General features: G+C 36.2%; 2 protein-coding genes across 2 annotated transcripts; both read right to left on the reverse strand.

Moving 5' to 3' along the window:
* Positions 1-344: 344 nt before the first annotated feature.
* Positions 345-3,310, reverse strand: LOC111615436 (zinc finger and BTB domain-containing protein 49-like). The gene is made up of 2 exons (XM_023356848.1): positions 3,249-3,310; positions 345-2,246 (listed from the first exon to the last, which is right to left on the reverse strand). The coding sequence occupies exon 2, from the start codon at positions 2,233-2,235 to the stop codon at positions 580-582; it is 1,656 nt and encodes a 551-aa protein (XP_023212616.1). The 5' UTR covers positions 2,236-2,246; positions 3,249-3,310; the 3' UTR covers positions 345-579.
* A 6,717-nt stretch (positions 3,311-10,027) lies between these two features.
* Positions 10,028-10,642, reverse strand: LOC111615582 (oocyte zinc finger protein XlCOF15-like). Its single transcript, XM_023356985.1, has one exon. The coding sequence runs from the start codon at positions 10,640-10,642 to the stop codon at positions 10,028-10,030; it is 615 nt and encodes a 204-aa protein (XP_023212753.1).
* Positions 10,643-14,870: the final 4,228 nt, after the last annotated feature.

The raw sequence follows: 14,870 nt of genomic DNA on the forward strand, positions 1-14,870 counted from the left end.
TCTTTATACGAATACGGTCGCAATTTTTTCGCCGAGATATAAGAATTCTTCTTATACTAACCCGTTTTATAGGGGTGTACTGTATTAAAACTGACAGTGTATAAAGAGCTTTATAGTGATATTGTTAGATTTATTCTCTGTCTCATCGCCGCCAAAATTTGTGTAGGTAGAATTTACCTGCTTTACAGAACAAAAGCGTTTAACTCAAAAGTGCAGTTTTTGTTTGAGCACAAAGTCATAAGCGTTCCAAAGAATATCACTGTTTCTAGTTTCTTGGACAACGTTATCGCTGTCATGTAGTCTTGATGTGCAAATGTCATTCTTTTACCAAATCAATGAACCATACATTCTTATTTTATAGACTTTATTTTATTATTAACGATATATTTCACATACAAATAGACAATCAAATCAATTGAAATTACAGTAAAATTATTCGAATTAAATTTTTAAAAATACATTGTAAATCACTGTAAAGCAAAATTGTCTAGTAACTTATTTCTATATATTTTTACAATTGATCATTTAGTCGAGTTTTCTTTTCAAACTTAAATAGAATAAAAAAGCTATTCGTCCAGCTTAATTTTTCTGTTTTTTACTCGGAGTTTGCGTTTGAGATTGTTCAAGAAAAACAGAGAAAGAAGGTAAAGACTGAGTAGAAGGGCCCGATTCCACTTCTATATCATGATTGATTCGAGTAGAAAATCCTGCTTGCATGTCTTTTTTATTCGAAGTTTCAGTTGAAAACGAATAATGGAAACTGGAAACAGTTTCTGTTAAAGACTCTGCATGCATCAATACTTTTTCCGAAGTCTCACTTGAAAAAGATTCTTCTTGAATCACACCTTTTTCCGAAATATTAGTAAACAGAGGTCCTGCTTGCGTCCAGTCCTCTAGAAGAATTTGAGCATGTGGAAATTGCTTCCCTTTTTTATCAGACATTTGTGTTGATGAAAATATAGAAGAATCATGAAAAGTGGGCAGAATTTCAGTAAACGGTTCTACTACCTGTGAGAATTCAGTTGAGGATGATAGTTGCATCATACTTTCCTCCGAAATTTCAGTAGAGAAAGGTCTTGCTTGAATATTTTCTTTGTTCGAAGTTTGAGCAGAATCATGGAGGCTATGCAGAGTTTGTGTTGTAGATTCCTTTGGACTTTGCTCTTCCTGCCGGTTTTGAATAAAAGGTCCTGCTTGCATCCCTGCTTTTATCAGGGTTTCTATTGTAGAAGGACTTGTTTGCATTAATTGTTCCTGCAGCATTGCAATTAACGAGGACCCTGTTTTCATAAATAATTTCTGCAGTATTGTGGAAATATGAAATCCTGCTTGTTTCAAAAGTTCCTGAAGAAGTGCATTTAACAAAGGTTCTACTGGCATCGATAGTTTTTCTAAGGATTGTGTGGATGATGTTTCTGCTCTTATCTTTGGTTCGTCCAGGGTTTGTGTTAAAGGAGGTTTTGCTTGCATCCTCGGTTCCATTGATTTCTGAAGGGTTTGTGTTGAGGACGGTCCTGCTTGCACCCGTGGTGCTTCCAATATCTGTGATGAAAGTGTTGCTTGAATCTGTGGATTCTGAACAATTACTGTTGAGGACGGTCTTGCTTGCATCCGTGGTGCCTCCACAATTTGTGTTAAAGGACTTGCTTGCATCGATGGCTCCTGGAGTGTTTGTGCTGAAGAAGTTCCTGGTTTCGTTTGCAGTTCAGGAAAGTTTTGTGGTAAAGACGGCTCTTTACGCATTAATAGTTCCTGCAGGACTGAATGTGAAAAATGTTCTCTACGATGCGATTTATACGTGTCACTATCGGCAAATATTTCTTTACAATATCTGCATTGGTAATAAAATGTTTCAAATCTGTGTTTTTCTTCTCCGTGCTTTCGTAATTCTACTTCACCATTGAAAACTTGTTGACAATCCAAACATCTATGTGATTGTTCACTCGCATGCTTATTTTTCTCTTGTTCTATTTGCAGATTATGTTGCTCTATCTGGTGCACTATCTGGTGAACCATATAAGTTTCTCGTTGTTCAAATGTAGCGTTGCATATTTCACAAACATAAAGTCTTGCTTCATGTTGGGTTTTTTCGTGTAGTTGTAAATCTTGTAAACAGAAAAACTCTTTTCCACATTTTTGACACTCGTGTCTGTCTTCTGCATGACTTGCTTGATGATGAATAAATGAACTTCTTTCGGAGAATGTCATTTTGCAAATTAAACATTGAAATTCCATTTTTCGGTACTCTGAAAATAAGAATAAACTGAATGTCATTGAAAAATATAAATTTTTCATCAATGGTTCCCAGACAGTAATACTGTGTATATGCCAAGAAAAATTGAGTCGAAAAATTAAACAGAAAATCCGAAATAAGTCGTTGTTAAAAACAACGAAGTATGTAATAAAAACGATTTATTTAACAGAAGATTATTTTTATAAGGAAAGATGAGTTTTTAATTTACAAAATTTGTGTTCCAAAAGTAGTTGTAACTAAATTAACCGTTGTATGATTTTATGCTTCCATTTGTATAGATGAAGTAAACAACACGTTCAATACCACAGTTATCCTTAATTAAATTCTTTAAAAGTTATTATTTTTCATTATGAAATACGACAGAGAAAGTGAGAAATAAGTCTATTGAAAAGTTATAGCTCTTTATTTATGTACAAAACACTAATATAGCTTTAAATGTATTAATTTTATCTGAAAAATAAAAACTTACTTTTTATTTTACTTACTAATTTACTTTAGATTATTTATTTTTTTAAAATTGTTCTGAAGATGAACGAGCAAACACTATATAAAATAAACGGTACAAATACATGCTCAAAGATTAATATTAAGAAATTTTCAACGCTTTTCGACATAAATGACAAATAATATAAAGTATAAAAGTCGTAAATGTTTTTCTTATATTTAAATTATAAGCAGTCATTTTTACTGCACTCGTTCAAGGTGAGAAACTGCAGTAAATGTTTAAAATATGCTTATTTAGCTGCAAACAATCACTGATTTTAAATTATTACTTGATTAAAACTTTCCTTAATGTCTTTCGATTGTGAAAATACCATTAGAACGTAAGTAATAAACAAGAAAATACATTTTATACTGAATAACTTTTCGATAAAAAGAGATTCGATGAAAATAGAAAGAAATGTTTAGGAACCATTAATATAATTTTATACTATAAAAAAGAAGTAATATTGTTCTAGTTTTAAATGCACATTAAAGTAATTTTTATACTTACAAACGGATTCTTTATTTACGAGGAACAAACTTCTCGTTTCACCTTTGCAAGTATTGGTTTAAATGCTGTTTAATTACCATAAGTGTACAGTAATTTAATTTTTTTTTCATTATAAATGAATAAAACTTTAAATTTTTTGTTAATTAATAATGATCAATTATAATTAAAAATTAATTAATAACTGTTTGCAATTTTTCGAAAAGTATTGAATTATTTAAATAATTCGTTAGTTTACTAAATCAAATTTAGCAGCAAAGTTAAGCAATTCTTTTTGTTATTGTTGAAGTTATTTAAATAATATTAGTTTATATTTAAAATTTACAGTTTTAGAAATTTGACGAGGTTATTGAACGTACTCATGTTAATTAGTAACTTTTCGTGGTAAATGGACGTTAATTCTAGTGGTACTAGTGACATTGTTTTTTTTATTGGAAACGGTAGAAAACGTTGGCATATCCTGTTTCTTTTTCAGCTCATTATTTACACACTTTACTCAGTGGTCACACCTAGCGATTTTTAGCCGCGCAGGCGACGGCAACTGCAACAATTTCGAGTTGAGCACATCTTGTCATTGACAAGACCCAGTGTCATTGACATTAAAATGGCACTCAGTTTCCTTACTGCAATGAACAAAAAAAAGGCGATCATTTTGTGAGAGCTAGCAATAATACAGAAAGAGATAAAATCTTCAATAAAAACGAAGAATTAAAACCCACAGACAATTGTGAGCCCGAATAAACTCGATCAATCTTGTTTGTGTAAAAGTATCCATTTTCTTACTTTCAGCCATGATGAAGTAGTTTGAATGTTGCCACACTATGATGTGACACAAAGGCGTTTGCTGATTGGATGCGCGTTTTTCTATGGGCGCGAGTAGAACACTTTTTGTTTCTAGTCGCAGTTGCAGTCGTGCCGGCTTTTCGAAAGTGGATTACAAGTTAACAAGAACAGCCATCATGGTTGCAGTTCCTGCGCGGCTGTAAATCGCCAGGTGTTACCACTGTTTTGTTACTCGCTTTCAAGATCGCTTTCTTTCATTTCACTGTTTCCTCTGCGAAATCGCGATCAATTCCAGGAGTCACCATATCTTGAAACAGACTCAAAAAATATACCTTTCCTTTTTTTCCTGGAAAGAACGTTTTCAGACAAAATGTAATTTCCAAACGTTCTCAATTTTCTCTCCGATTTGTTTAGAGATTATTTAAATCCTACTTATTAAATGTAAGAAATAAAGAGTAAAATATCGGTATAACGTCAACATGGTAAAAATGAAGTCTAACGCGTGTTTAGCTTTTTAACAATTCATATAATTTTTTCGGGCATGTTGTCTGGTGAAGTAAATTTAATGCATTTTGATAATGAAATCAATAAACTTACAATAAACATTCATTTCAAGCAAAAATAATAACGGGCAATAATATATTTGCTTTTATTCTAATTTTTAAAAAGGTCATTAATTTTATATCAAAACGCTACATTAATTTATACTCTTAAGAAAAATATACCAAAAAATTTGAAATTTGCTAACGAAGTAATATTAGCATGTCGCATTTACGCGCAAGTAAAATTACGATTTACGACCGGATGGACGAGTAGTCAAGATAGCAGCCTACCGCTCTGGAAACCTGGGGTTGAATCAGGACGTATTGAAATTTCCCAAGAATTTTTCCAGGTAGTCTGTCTGAATATACCAGGCCCCAATTTTCACTACCGGCCGTATCATTGTGAGCTTAACAGAGCCAATAATGGACATGCTATAAGATGCTTTCTTTTAGTGCCTTCAGGGGAAAAATAGTTTTAAAAAAATTACAGTAACAAAGTGCAAGAAGCTGAATTTTGCGTATTTTCTGTAAACGCATGTACCGGCATCTCTGTGTGCTAATTTTAAACTGTTTAGTTCTATATCTTAGCTCAGTGTTTCTTGGCATCTTATGCAGGATAATTTCAAAGACCTTGCGGACAACAAAATACAGACTATGGTTGCTAGCAGCCACATTCCCACTACTGAAATAGCACACAAAATAATTCAACATGGTATCGATAGACACTTCACGAACTACGCAACTCTTTTCCATCTAGCTACCAACACCACTAATCTGATCAGGGCCGATGGCAACCCAATGTACACGTTGCCGATTGGCACGTCTTTACCGATGGTGCAAGCAACGACCTAGGCACTGGATTGGCCTTCGTTATTTACGAGACTTCTTCCAACAAGGTGATCCACGAAGAACTCCACAAGCTCTGGGCCCACTGCTCTAGCAATCAAGCAGAGCTGTGGGCAATGTAAAAGGCTCTCTCTACCATCACAAAGCACCTCCACAGCTTTAAGGGCAGTATCAACTTCTTCACTGATAGCAAATACGTGCTCAGTGTGATCAATGGTGCCAAAAAGCTTACAGTCCCGGGAATTAAACTAAACCATCTAACAAATAACCTTAACCGCTACAGGAATATTTCTTTTGGCTGGGTTCCAGGCCACACGAATATTCCGGGTAACGAAAGGGCCGACAAATTGGCCAAACGGGCAGCGGAACTACTCATAAAACCGTCCTTCAGTCTTCTTCCTATCACCTACATCAAAAACCAGATATACGACCGCAGCATAGACCTTTGGGATAACGAATGGAACAACTCAGCAACTGGCCGCACAACGTTCACCTTCCTGCCATCAATACACAAAAGACAGAAATATCACTCCGTCGTTTTCCTTGTCTCAATGCCTAACCAGATTATGGCAACATCCCGTCCTACCTCTACAGAATCGGAAGACGAAGCGACTCGAACTGCACATGCGACAACACCACCGAAGGAGACACCTTTCACATTTTATTTGACTGTCCATTTTACGAGACGGCCAGAAGTTAACTAAAAAAATACTGCATCTCTCATTAACAATCATGGCCTTCAAACTTGGACTTCCTTTGAACCCATAAGAAAAGCTTTACCCAGCTAACAAACTTCGTGAACTCTTGCACTGCTTTCCGCATTGACTTTCCTACGGGTATTGACCAAGTGGACTCCTCAAGCTAGCCGCTACCTTCTGCAGCTACCTCGACCACTGCCTTCAGTGTACTTTATGTAAATATTCTCATTCCAGTGTTGCTCTATGTAATCTTTAGCTCATCGGGGCTTTATCTCCCCTTTTTTGTAATTCCCCTTTTTGCTGTATTCCCCAGTTGTGTAAAGTGCTTATACGCACCCCCTCCCTGCCTGCCAGCAGGCATGGTAACGTGTGAATTGCTCTGGCTATGTAGCCACTTTCTCACGGTTTATTGTCTAGGGCTATTAGCCATTCTATGGTACTCACCAACAGATTGTTTATCGCTCTCTGCAATACTCTTTCTACTGTATAACGTAATATTCCGGCATTCCTGCATGTTTCCCTACTCGGGCTTCCATGAGCAAATATTGTTATCACCCCCCTATTTTAATTGTAACTAATCCTTCTGTTGTTTGCTGTTCCACCTCCGTGGCAGCGTGTAATATGTACATAATCGTTGTATTTTGTAATAATCTTTACTTCATTGTAAAGTGCAACAAGCACTAGTCAACAGCGACCACCCTATATTGTATATGTACTATAATTGTTTTCTACTTACAAATACGATGCAAGGCACTCGTGAAATACCCAATCTATCCTCTCTTCCTTCCAACTTTTCTAAACCTCTCATACCCCACCCTCTACACCCCTTCTTCCTTCCTTCTCATATTCAGGCCAAGTCGAAAGACAGCCTTCTGATTTTTAGCAAAAAGTAAAATAAGTAAAAGCTCAGTGTTTCTCAACGGGGGCGATATCGTACCCATGTGGGCGATTTTCAATGTTGAAAGAGAGATTAGTGACAATTTATATTTTGGGGGGCGAAAAACAATTTTATTGGCGATATAGTGAAACATTATATTAATTAAGAATAATTAGATATTTTATTCGTTATATCATACAATAATTAAACAAATAACATTATACTAGTCACTAGTCTATTCAATGCAGTACGAATATTGCATTAGCCTTGGTCCTCGGCCTCGGAATTTTGAAGTGAAGAGGGCGATACTACGTTGAAGAAGCGATGGTGCGTTATAGGTTGAGAAACACTGTCTTAGCTTCATTTTCTTGTTTTGACAGACTGTAAGATATTGTTTTGGCTATTAAAGTATATTCTTGTTTGAGATGAAATTTCAGAAGGTGATTAGGAAAATTTTTGAATAAACAATAATGCTATCTACTTGTATTTCAGTCACATATTTTCATTTATACATTAATTATTTAACTGATAGTATGCAATTATTAAGAAACGGCTTTGTTGTATTTCCATTAATGAAAAAAATTTGTATTTATTACCTACGCTGTGTATATTTTATAAATTACGGTTTAGACATACAAAGTAGTTAAATTATTTTCGTTATTTACGATTTTATTGTACAGTGACCCCCTATAACGCTTAGATACGTTCCACTTAATGAGAATTTTTCGTTGTAAGAATCCTTAAATACGTGAGCAATCACAGCCTGACACGTGTGAAGTTTACGAATACGGCTGTTTGAAAATTTTTCTTCTATAAAATTATTCTGTTCAAGACTAATTCGACTTAACATTTCCAAAACACGTATAATTTTTTGGGAATAATCCGTATAAACTTTGATATAAACAAAAAATTGTAAAATTATTTACCGAGTGTGCACAGTTCGACTACGCCGTTGCTTACACTTGTTTTCGTCGCACAGCAGCGCACCAAACGGCGGCCGCGTTTTTTGATAAGTTATTTTTCTGCGAAAAATTCGTTGAACTTTGAAGACATCATTAATAGAAATAATTTTATGGCCGTTGAATAAGAAATGTTTCTTTCGCAAGAAATGTATAAAATTAGTGCTGTATTAGACTTACGGTACCTAATTTACATACAGTACAGACGATAGTAAACAACTTACTCGCCTAAACTTTCCGTAGCGTGGCGCTGGACGGCAGAAAGTAGTTCGGCTGCTCATCCACTATTGGTCCAGATTCGACCAATCTTGTCGCGACACGAGTCGGCGACGACGTTTTACGAGTCCCTTTATACGAATACTGCCGCAATTTTTTCGCTACGTTATAGAAATTTTTGTTATAGGAACCCACGTTATAGGGAGTCGACTGTATATAAATATTTATTTTTAATACAATAAGAGAATGTTATAGCGTAATTATAAAAAAATGCTTTCGTGCAGTGCCGTCCTACAAGTTTATCCCGCCCTGTCTGGATTTTTGTTAGCATTAGTTAAAAAAAACATAGGCGCCCGTAAAATGGTGCTTATTGTGGAACTTCTACTGTACACTTTCGTATTCTAGATAGCTTGGGCCAAACCTGGCCAAGGGCAATTACATTGTCTGCTTCATTGTCTATTCATGAATACACCTTTGCATACAGTTTGTTTTATATAAACTAGTTAGTCTTTAGTTTAGTTATTCGAGTAAATTAAATTATTTACTAAACAATGCGTCTGTATTAACTCGAATACTTCTCTTAACTTGAATAAACTTTTAAAGCAGTTAATATGTAATATAAGAAAATTTTATTTAAAATCAATATTTGCCAAAAAAAAATGAAACCATTATTAAATTTCCAAAAAATTTCGAACGAAATTAGAACTATTGTGTATTAAGTAATATTCAAAATTATATTATTATATCTTAAACATAACTAAAACACCTTTTTAGCAATTGAACCGAAGGTCAACGAATGCTGCGAACAATCAAATTTTTGTATTGCTCATTGTAAATTAAAAATGGTTGTGTATGTATAAATAATACTTCAATATTTAAAATTTAAACTAAAAACATTACAATGAAATTGAGACGGAGCAAGAAAGAAAGAGGTAATCCGTGCACTTTCTGTAAAATCAGCAATGTTGGCTAATTATTTCTTGTAACTGTAATGATAGAAGTGACCCGAAATCGATCAGGACCGTCGATAGAGATAATTTTTTAAAGTACTGCAGCAATTTATATTATTCGAATTATATCTTTGGTACAAATTTAAGCAAAGTGTCTGTTTTTGACGAGCATGATCGTCTGCAGAAAATTATTTACGGGGAAAATAAAGCTAGAGATAAATTACAGAAGTTTATTAATTAGTTATTTCATATTTCTTGGCTTTTTAAAAAGAGACAAGAAATTTTACAAACACAAAGCGTTCCACGTCCGGAATGTAAAAATGCATTTTAATTATTATTACGATGATTATTTGTGAAATTTTTTAAATTTTTAATTAAGATCAAGTGCCCCATTTGCCCTTCTGCAAATGCCCATGTCCACTATTACCTGGATTTCGTTACTGCTCCAAGGCAAGCTATATCACTTTGGTCAGTTCTATTGGTTATAATACATTTCCGCACTCGCGCTATGTTTATGCCGTCATGTAGACCTAATATGAGGATATCTCTAGTTGAAATTAATAAAGTTATTTTTCATTTCATTTAAATTCGTTTTATTGTAGAATTATATAAAATACAAATACACAATAAAATCGGTTAAAATTATATAAAATATTTTTGAATATCAATAAAATGTTTAAATCGTTCTTTTTATCAGTGCGTTCGCATTACAGAGTTTCACAATTATTCTGACATATTTACAAAATTGTCGTTTGCGAAATTGTATGCGGATATTTGATGTATTCTTGTATTTCTGTTCAGTTTAACTTTGCTTCGTTTCTCCAAAGTTGAACTCGAAGAAGTAAGATTGTAAGTATGTAAATTAGCGGGTTTTATAATAAGAAAGTTCATGTTTGCATCCTCTCTCCTTCCTAAACATGAGCTGAAGATGTTCCTGCTTCTGTCGTCACTTCTTCCTGAACCTCAGCTGAAGAAGTTTCCACTTGTTTTACTTTTTCCTCTGAACTGCCAATTTTCGAAGTTTTTGATGTTTTCTTTATTTTATTCGAAGCTTGAGTTTGTGGAATAGAGTTATTATGGAATCTGAACACAATTTGAGCTGAAGAAGATCCTGCTTGTGTTTCTTCTTTCTTTACATGTTTATTTCGGTCAGGTGCTTCTATCTGATGAGATTTCCTGTGCAATTCATATTTGCGTTTAGACGAAAATCTTCTTTGACATGTATCGCAGTCAAAGTAAGACTTGTGAATTGCTTTATGTCTATTAAACTTTGCAATATTGTTGAAAGTTTGAAAACAAAATTTACACTGAAACTTTTTTTTTCCTGTATGGAACTTCATATGAAAACGCAATTTTCTTTTAGTTTTAAATTTTTCACCGCATACACTACATGGAAGACGTCTTAAATCCAAGTGTTTTTTGATGTGCTTTCTGCAATTTCGTTTACTTGAAAAAGAACTTGGGCAAAATCTACACTTGTGAGCTTTCAGTACACGAGGTCTGTCACGGCGGGATTTATCTTCCATTTTCTATACTTGGAGGTTCTGTATAAAGACAAACTACATTTCAGTTACGAATGTAAACTTTGAACATTATTNCACCAACACATCCTCCGACCGTGAGGAGATACGTACCTACATTGATAACAGTATTAATATAATTGAAACAGCCTGCAACAATTTCATCCCAAGGTATACTAACAAGCGAAAGTCAGTGCCATGGTGGACAGGAGAATTAACAACACTCCGCATAAAAAATATCAGGTTGCGGAAAAAGTTCCAGAAATGTAGCACAGAACCAAACCGAACCAACCTTAAAATTCAATACCTGGAACATATTCGGCACTACAAATTATCCATCAAAAAGGCCAAACAAGATTCTTGGTCAAAATTTTGCTCTGAAGCAAGCAAAAACCCTTGGGGCTTTCTAACTAAGTACTGTACAAATAAGCTTAAACACAGGCAAATTATGTACTCTACTGTGGTCGGCCAAGATTTTATTCAAGCAGCCAACGAGAAGATGAATCAATTTTGCTTGACTGACATGGAGGAACAAGATTCAGATTGCCACCGCAGAACTCGAGAAATCTCTAATAGTGAACTTAATACCCAAAATACCCCTGATTTCCAAAGGCATGAAATAGCCTGGGCCTTTGCAAATCTAGCCAACAAGAAAGCACCAGGGCACGACGACATCTCCCCTGAGCTTGCTAAGCAACTCTGGAATGCTATACCACAGCACCTAATATATATTTATAATGCTTGCCTACGATATGGTGTTTTCCCGACTACCTGGAAGTGTGCCAGGATAGTTCCTGTGCCCAAACCAGGACGCCCTGATGAATTCAGACCCATCTCCCTCTTGCCTGTCCTTGGTAAGGTACTAGAGAGGCTCATTGCTAACAGACTGTCATGGCACCTGGAGAGGAACTATCACCTGAACAACAATCAATTCGGCTTTCGTCCACAGCGCTCTGCTGCTGATGCAATCGAAAAGGTGATCGTCAGGACCAACCAACTCCTGGAAGAACATAAGTATGTGCTGGCCATCAGCCTGGACATCGCGAAAGCATTCGACAGTGCCTGGTGGCCGGCAATTCTTCAGTGCCTAAGGAAAAAAGACTGCCCTGCAAATATTTACAAGCTACTCATGGACTATCTGGAAAATAGATCTGCGGAACTACACTGCGGTGGGCACACAGTTCATCGGAGTGTTGTCCGTGGCTGCCCACAGGGTTCAGTGTGTGGCCCCCTGCTTTGGAATGTTGTCTTTGATGATCTGCTCCAGCAAAACTTTGGACAACATGAGATTATTGCATACGCAGATGATGCATTGGTCCTATTTGGAGGCAATTCAAGAGCAGAGTTGGAGTGCCATGGTAATAACATCTTGGATAAAATTCTAAATTGGGGCAAAGACAACAAACTTACCTTTAATGCCACGAAGACTAGCTGCATCATTTTCAATAAACCTAGGCATCAACATCTATACCGCAGAGTACCTACCATCAAGATGGATGGCCATACTATACGCAGCGTTAAAACTCTTAGGTATTTGGGGGTTATTCTCGACCACAGGCTGCTGTGGAACGCCCATGCTACATACATTAATGACCGTACGGGCAGAATTTTTAACACCTTCGCAGGAATTGCAAAGAGGCGCTGGGGCTTGGCTGCTGAGGCCCATGACATTATATACAGACAAATTTTTGTGCCAATTACAACTTATGCTTGTGGCAGTTGGGGGCAGGCTGTACACAAAGTGCATATCAAGAGGAAACTTATTGCAGCCCAGAGAAGAGCCCTCCTGCAAATTACCAGGGCATATCGTACAACACCAAATGCCTCAATCCAAGTCTTAGCCAGGAAGCCCCCCATCGATAAAATTATCACATTCCACTCCAATCTCTGGCAAATAAAATGGGGTAGGGACATCAACACAAATAGCCAGAACATAAGACAAGAAGATTTCGAGAGAGTTGTGTGTTTTGCCAACTCAAGGCACCCGGCAACCCCCAACAAAATCCATTTTGGCACCACTGAGAACATCGACATCAACATTTACACTGATGGGTCGAAGTCGGACTCAGGTGCAGGTTGCAGCTTTGTTGCCTTCTCCGACGACATTGAAATTGCTCAGCAACAATTCCGGCTTGGAGAGCACTGTTCTGTTTTCCAGGCCGAGTTGTTTGCTATTAACATGGCAGCACTTTGGTCGGACCGCAACTTCCAGAATAAGAACATCTGTATCACTACTGACAGTGCCTCAGCACTAGCTCTTCTCCAGGGCAGGAGTCTACACCCAATTGCTAACTCTATTCTCGATACAATCAACTCCTCCTCTTGCCGTTACCAAATAAACTGGACGAGGGCCCACCAGGGCCAACATGGTAATGAGAGGGCTGATGCCCTTGCTAAGGAGGCCTCAGGTAATCACGACTTACCCATATCCTATAAGAAAATGGACATTAGAACTATAAAAACTATCCTTTGGAGTGACTTAATCATCGAGTGGCAGCAGGACTGGAATGAGAGCAACACCATCACCCACGATTACTTACCGGACATCCAGCAGCTACTAAATAGTAACTTTTATTCTCCAAATCATCAAATGACGCAGATGCTCACCAATCATGGATCTTTCTTCTCATATCTCGCCAGATTCAAGGGCAGAACCGACAACATGTGTCCCATCTGTGGCACCATAGACAGTAGCAGACACTACATCCTGCATTGCCCAATGGTGGAACAGGAGCGTCTTCATCTAAAAATTACTGTTGAAGCCCATAATTACAACTGGCCTCCCTCTAACTTTGTTTGTCTGTTCAGGCACAAGGACACCTACAGTGCCTTCTGTAACCTTGTAAACATGTACTTTAAACGAACTACTGTGCCTACCTACACCTAGTGCTCTTCTGAGCCTAACCTCCTCTGTTTATATGCGTTATGTATTTTGCATTTAATTATTTTGTATACATTTTACTTATCTCAATTCTGAAACTTGTACTTATGGCATCTATTAGTTTGACTTAGTTACTCATCTCCAACAGTTTGTATTTATGGTATTTGTCCTCTTACCAATTTTCCTTGTAATCTGTATTCATTGTCACGACTCACCCGGTTGTGTGTAAACGGTACCGGGAATGTACCTTTGGTATATTATCAATAAAAATATCTGTATCTGTATCTGTATCTGTGTATATAATTACCATTTGTTTAATGTATATATAATCCTATACTCACAATATATTCAAATTTATTACTGTGATCATACAAACAATTATTAGTTTTCTGATTTATGTTTTCTCATATATAAATATTTTTGTAGCTCAATACAATCTGTAACACTATTGATTTGTTGTTTCCTCATTTTCTGGTGATGCTCACTGCGGTACTAGAACATGTATAAAATTATACCATAATAAACAATGATTGATTGATTGATTGCTGAGCTGTTCCGCGACGAAAACAAGCTTGAGCAATGGCGATGTCGAATGGTGCACACTCGGTAAGTAATCCTACAATTTTTCGTTTAAAGCGCAGTTTATACGGATTATTTCCAAAAAATATTCGTATTTTGGAAATGTTGAGTCGGATTATTCTAGAATCGATTAATTTTATAAAAGAAAACCTTTCAATCAGCCGTAGTCCGTAAACTGCACACGTGTCAGGCTGTGATTGGAAGCACTCGTAAGAAATCGGATTCCTACAGAATGGAACGTACCTATGATCTTATAGGGGGGTCGATTGTAATTTTAATTATATGAAAATAATCGCACAATATTTTATTATAATTGCATTATGTATCTTATTACACATTTCTATAGTACATGTGAAAAAACAATAAGATTGCTATTGTATATTCGAATATTAGTGACAGAGTGGAATCGCTGTATTGTCAGTATCCAAAAAGTCAGATTCGCGCATGCGCTTTACAGAGCACCAACCTCACCTGGTTTAACTAGTGGAAGCTATGACCTTGGCTGGATGCAACACATATAACGCATCCAATTCTATCCGATACCAGTGCTGGGCTGTTAGCCACCTGCCTGCTAGATATTTGGCTGCTCTCACCCGATTACGTGAATAACGAGTAGATTTATAATATAACCCAACCGATAAAAATTTGTTGTTATGTTTTTATAATAGTTCTGTATAGTTGACAAGAGTTTAAAAAATCCATTAAAACGTTTAATATTTTTATTCCGCTATACGATTTTATATTACTCACAGATTTTAATGTTAAGTCAGTGAT

The sequence above is a fragment of the Centruroides sculpturatus genome, unplaced genomic scaffold (genome assembly GCF_000671375.1).
Source record: "Centruroides sculpturatus isolate CEXI.00-Female unplaced genomic scaffold, Cexi_2.0 scaffold161, whole genome shotgun sequence".
Classification (NCBI taxonomy): domain Eukaryota; kingdom Metazoa; phylum Arthropoda; class Arachnida; order Scorpiones; family Buthidae; genus Centruroides; species Centruroides sculpturatus.

Coding starts and splice junctions, on each gene's coding strand:
- LOC111615436 (XM_023356848.1), bottom strand. CDS start 2,235: ATGGAATTTCAATGTTTAATTTGCAAAATGACATTCTCCGAAAGAAGT.
- LOC111615582 (XM_023356985.1), bottom strand. CDS start 10,642: ATGGAAGATAAATCCCGCCGTGACAGACCTCGTGTACTGAAAGCTCAC.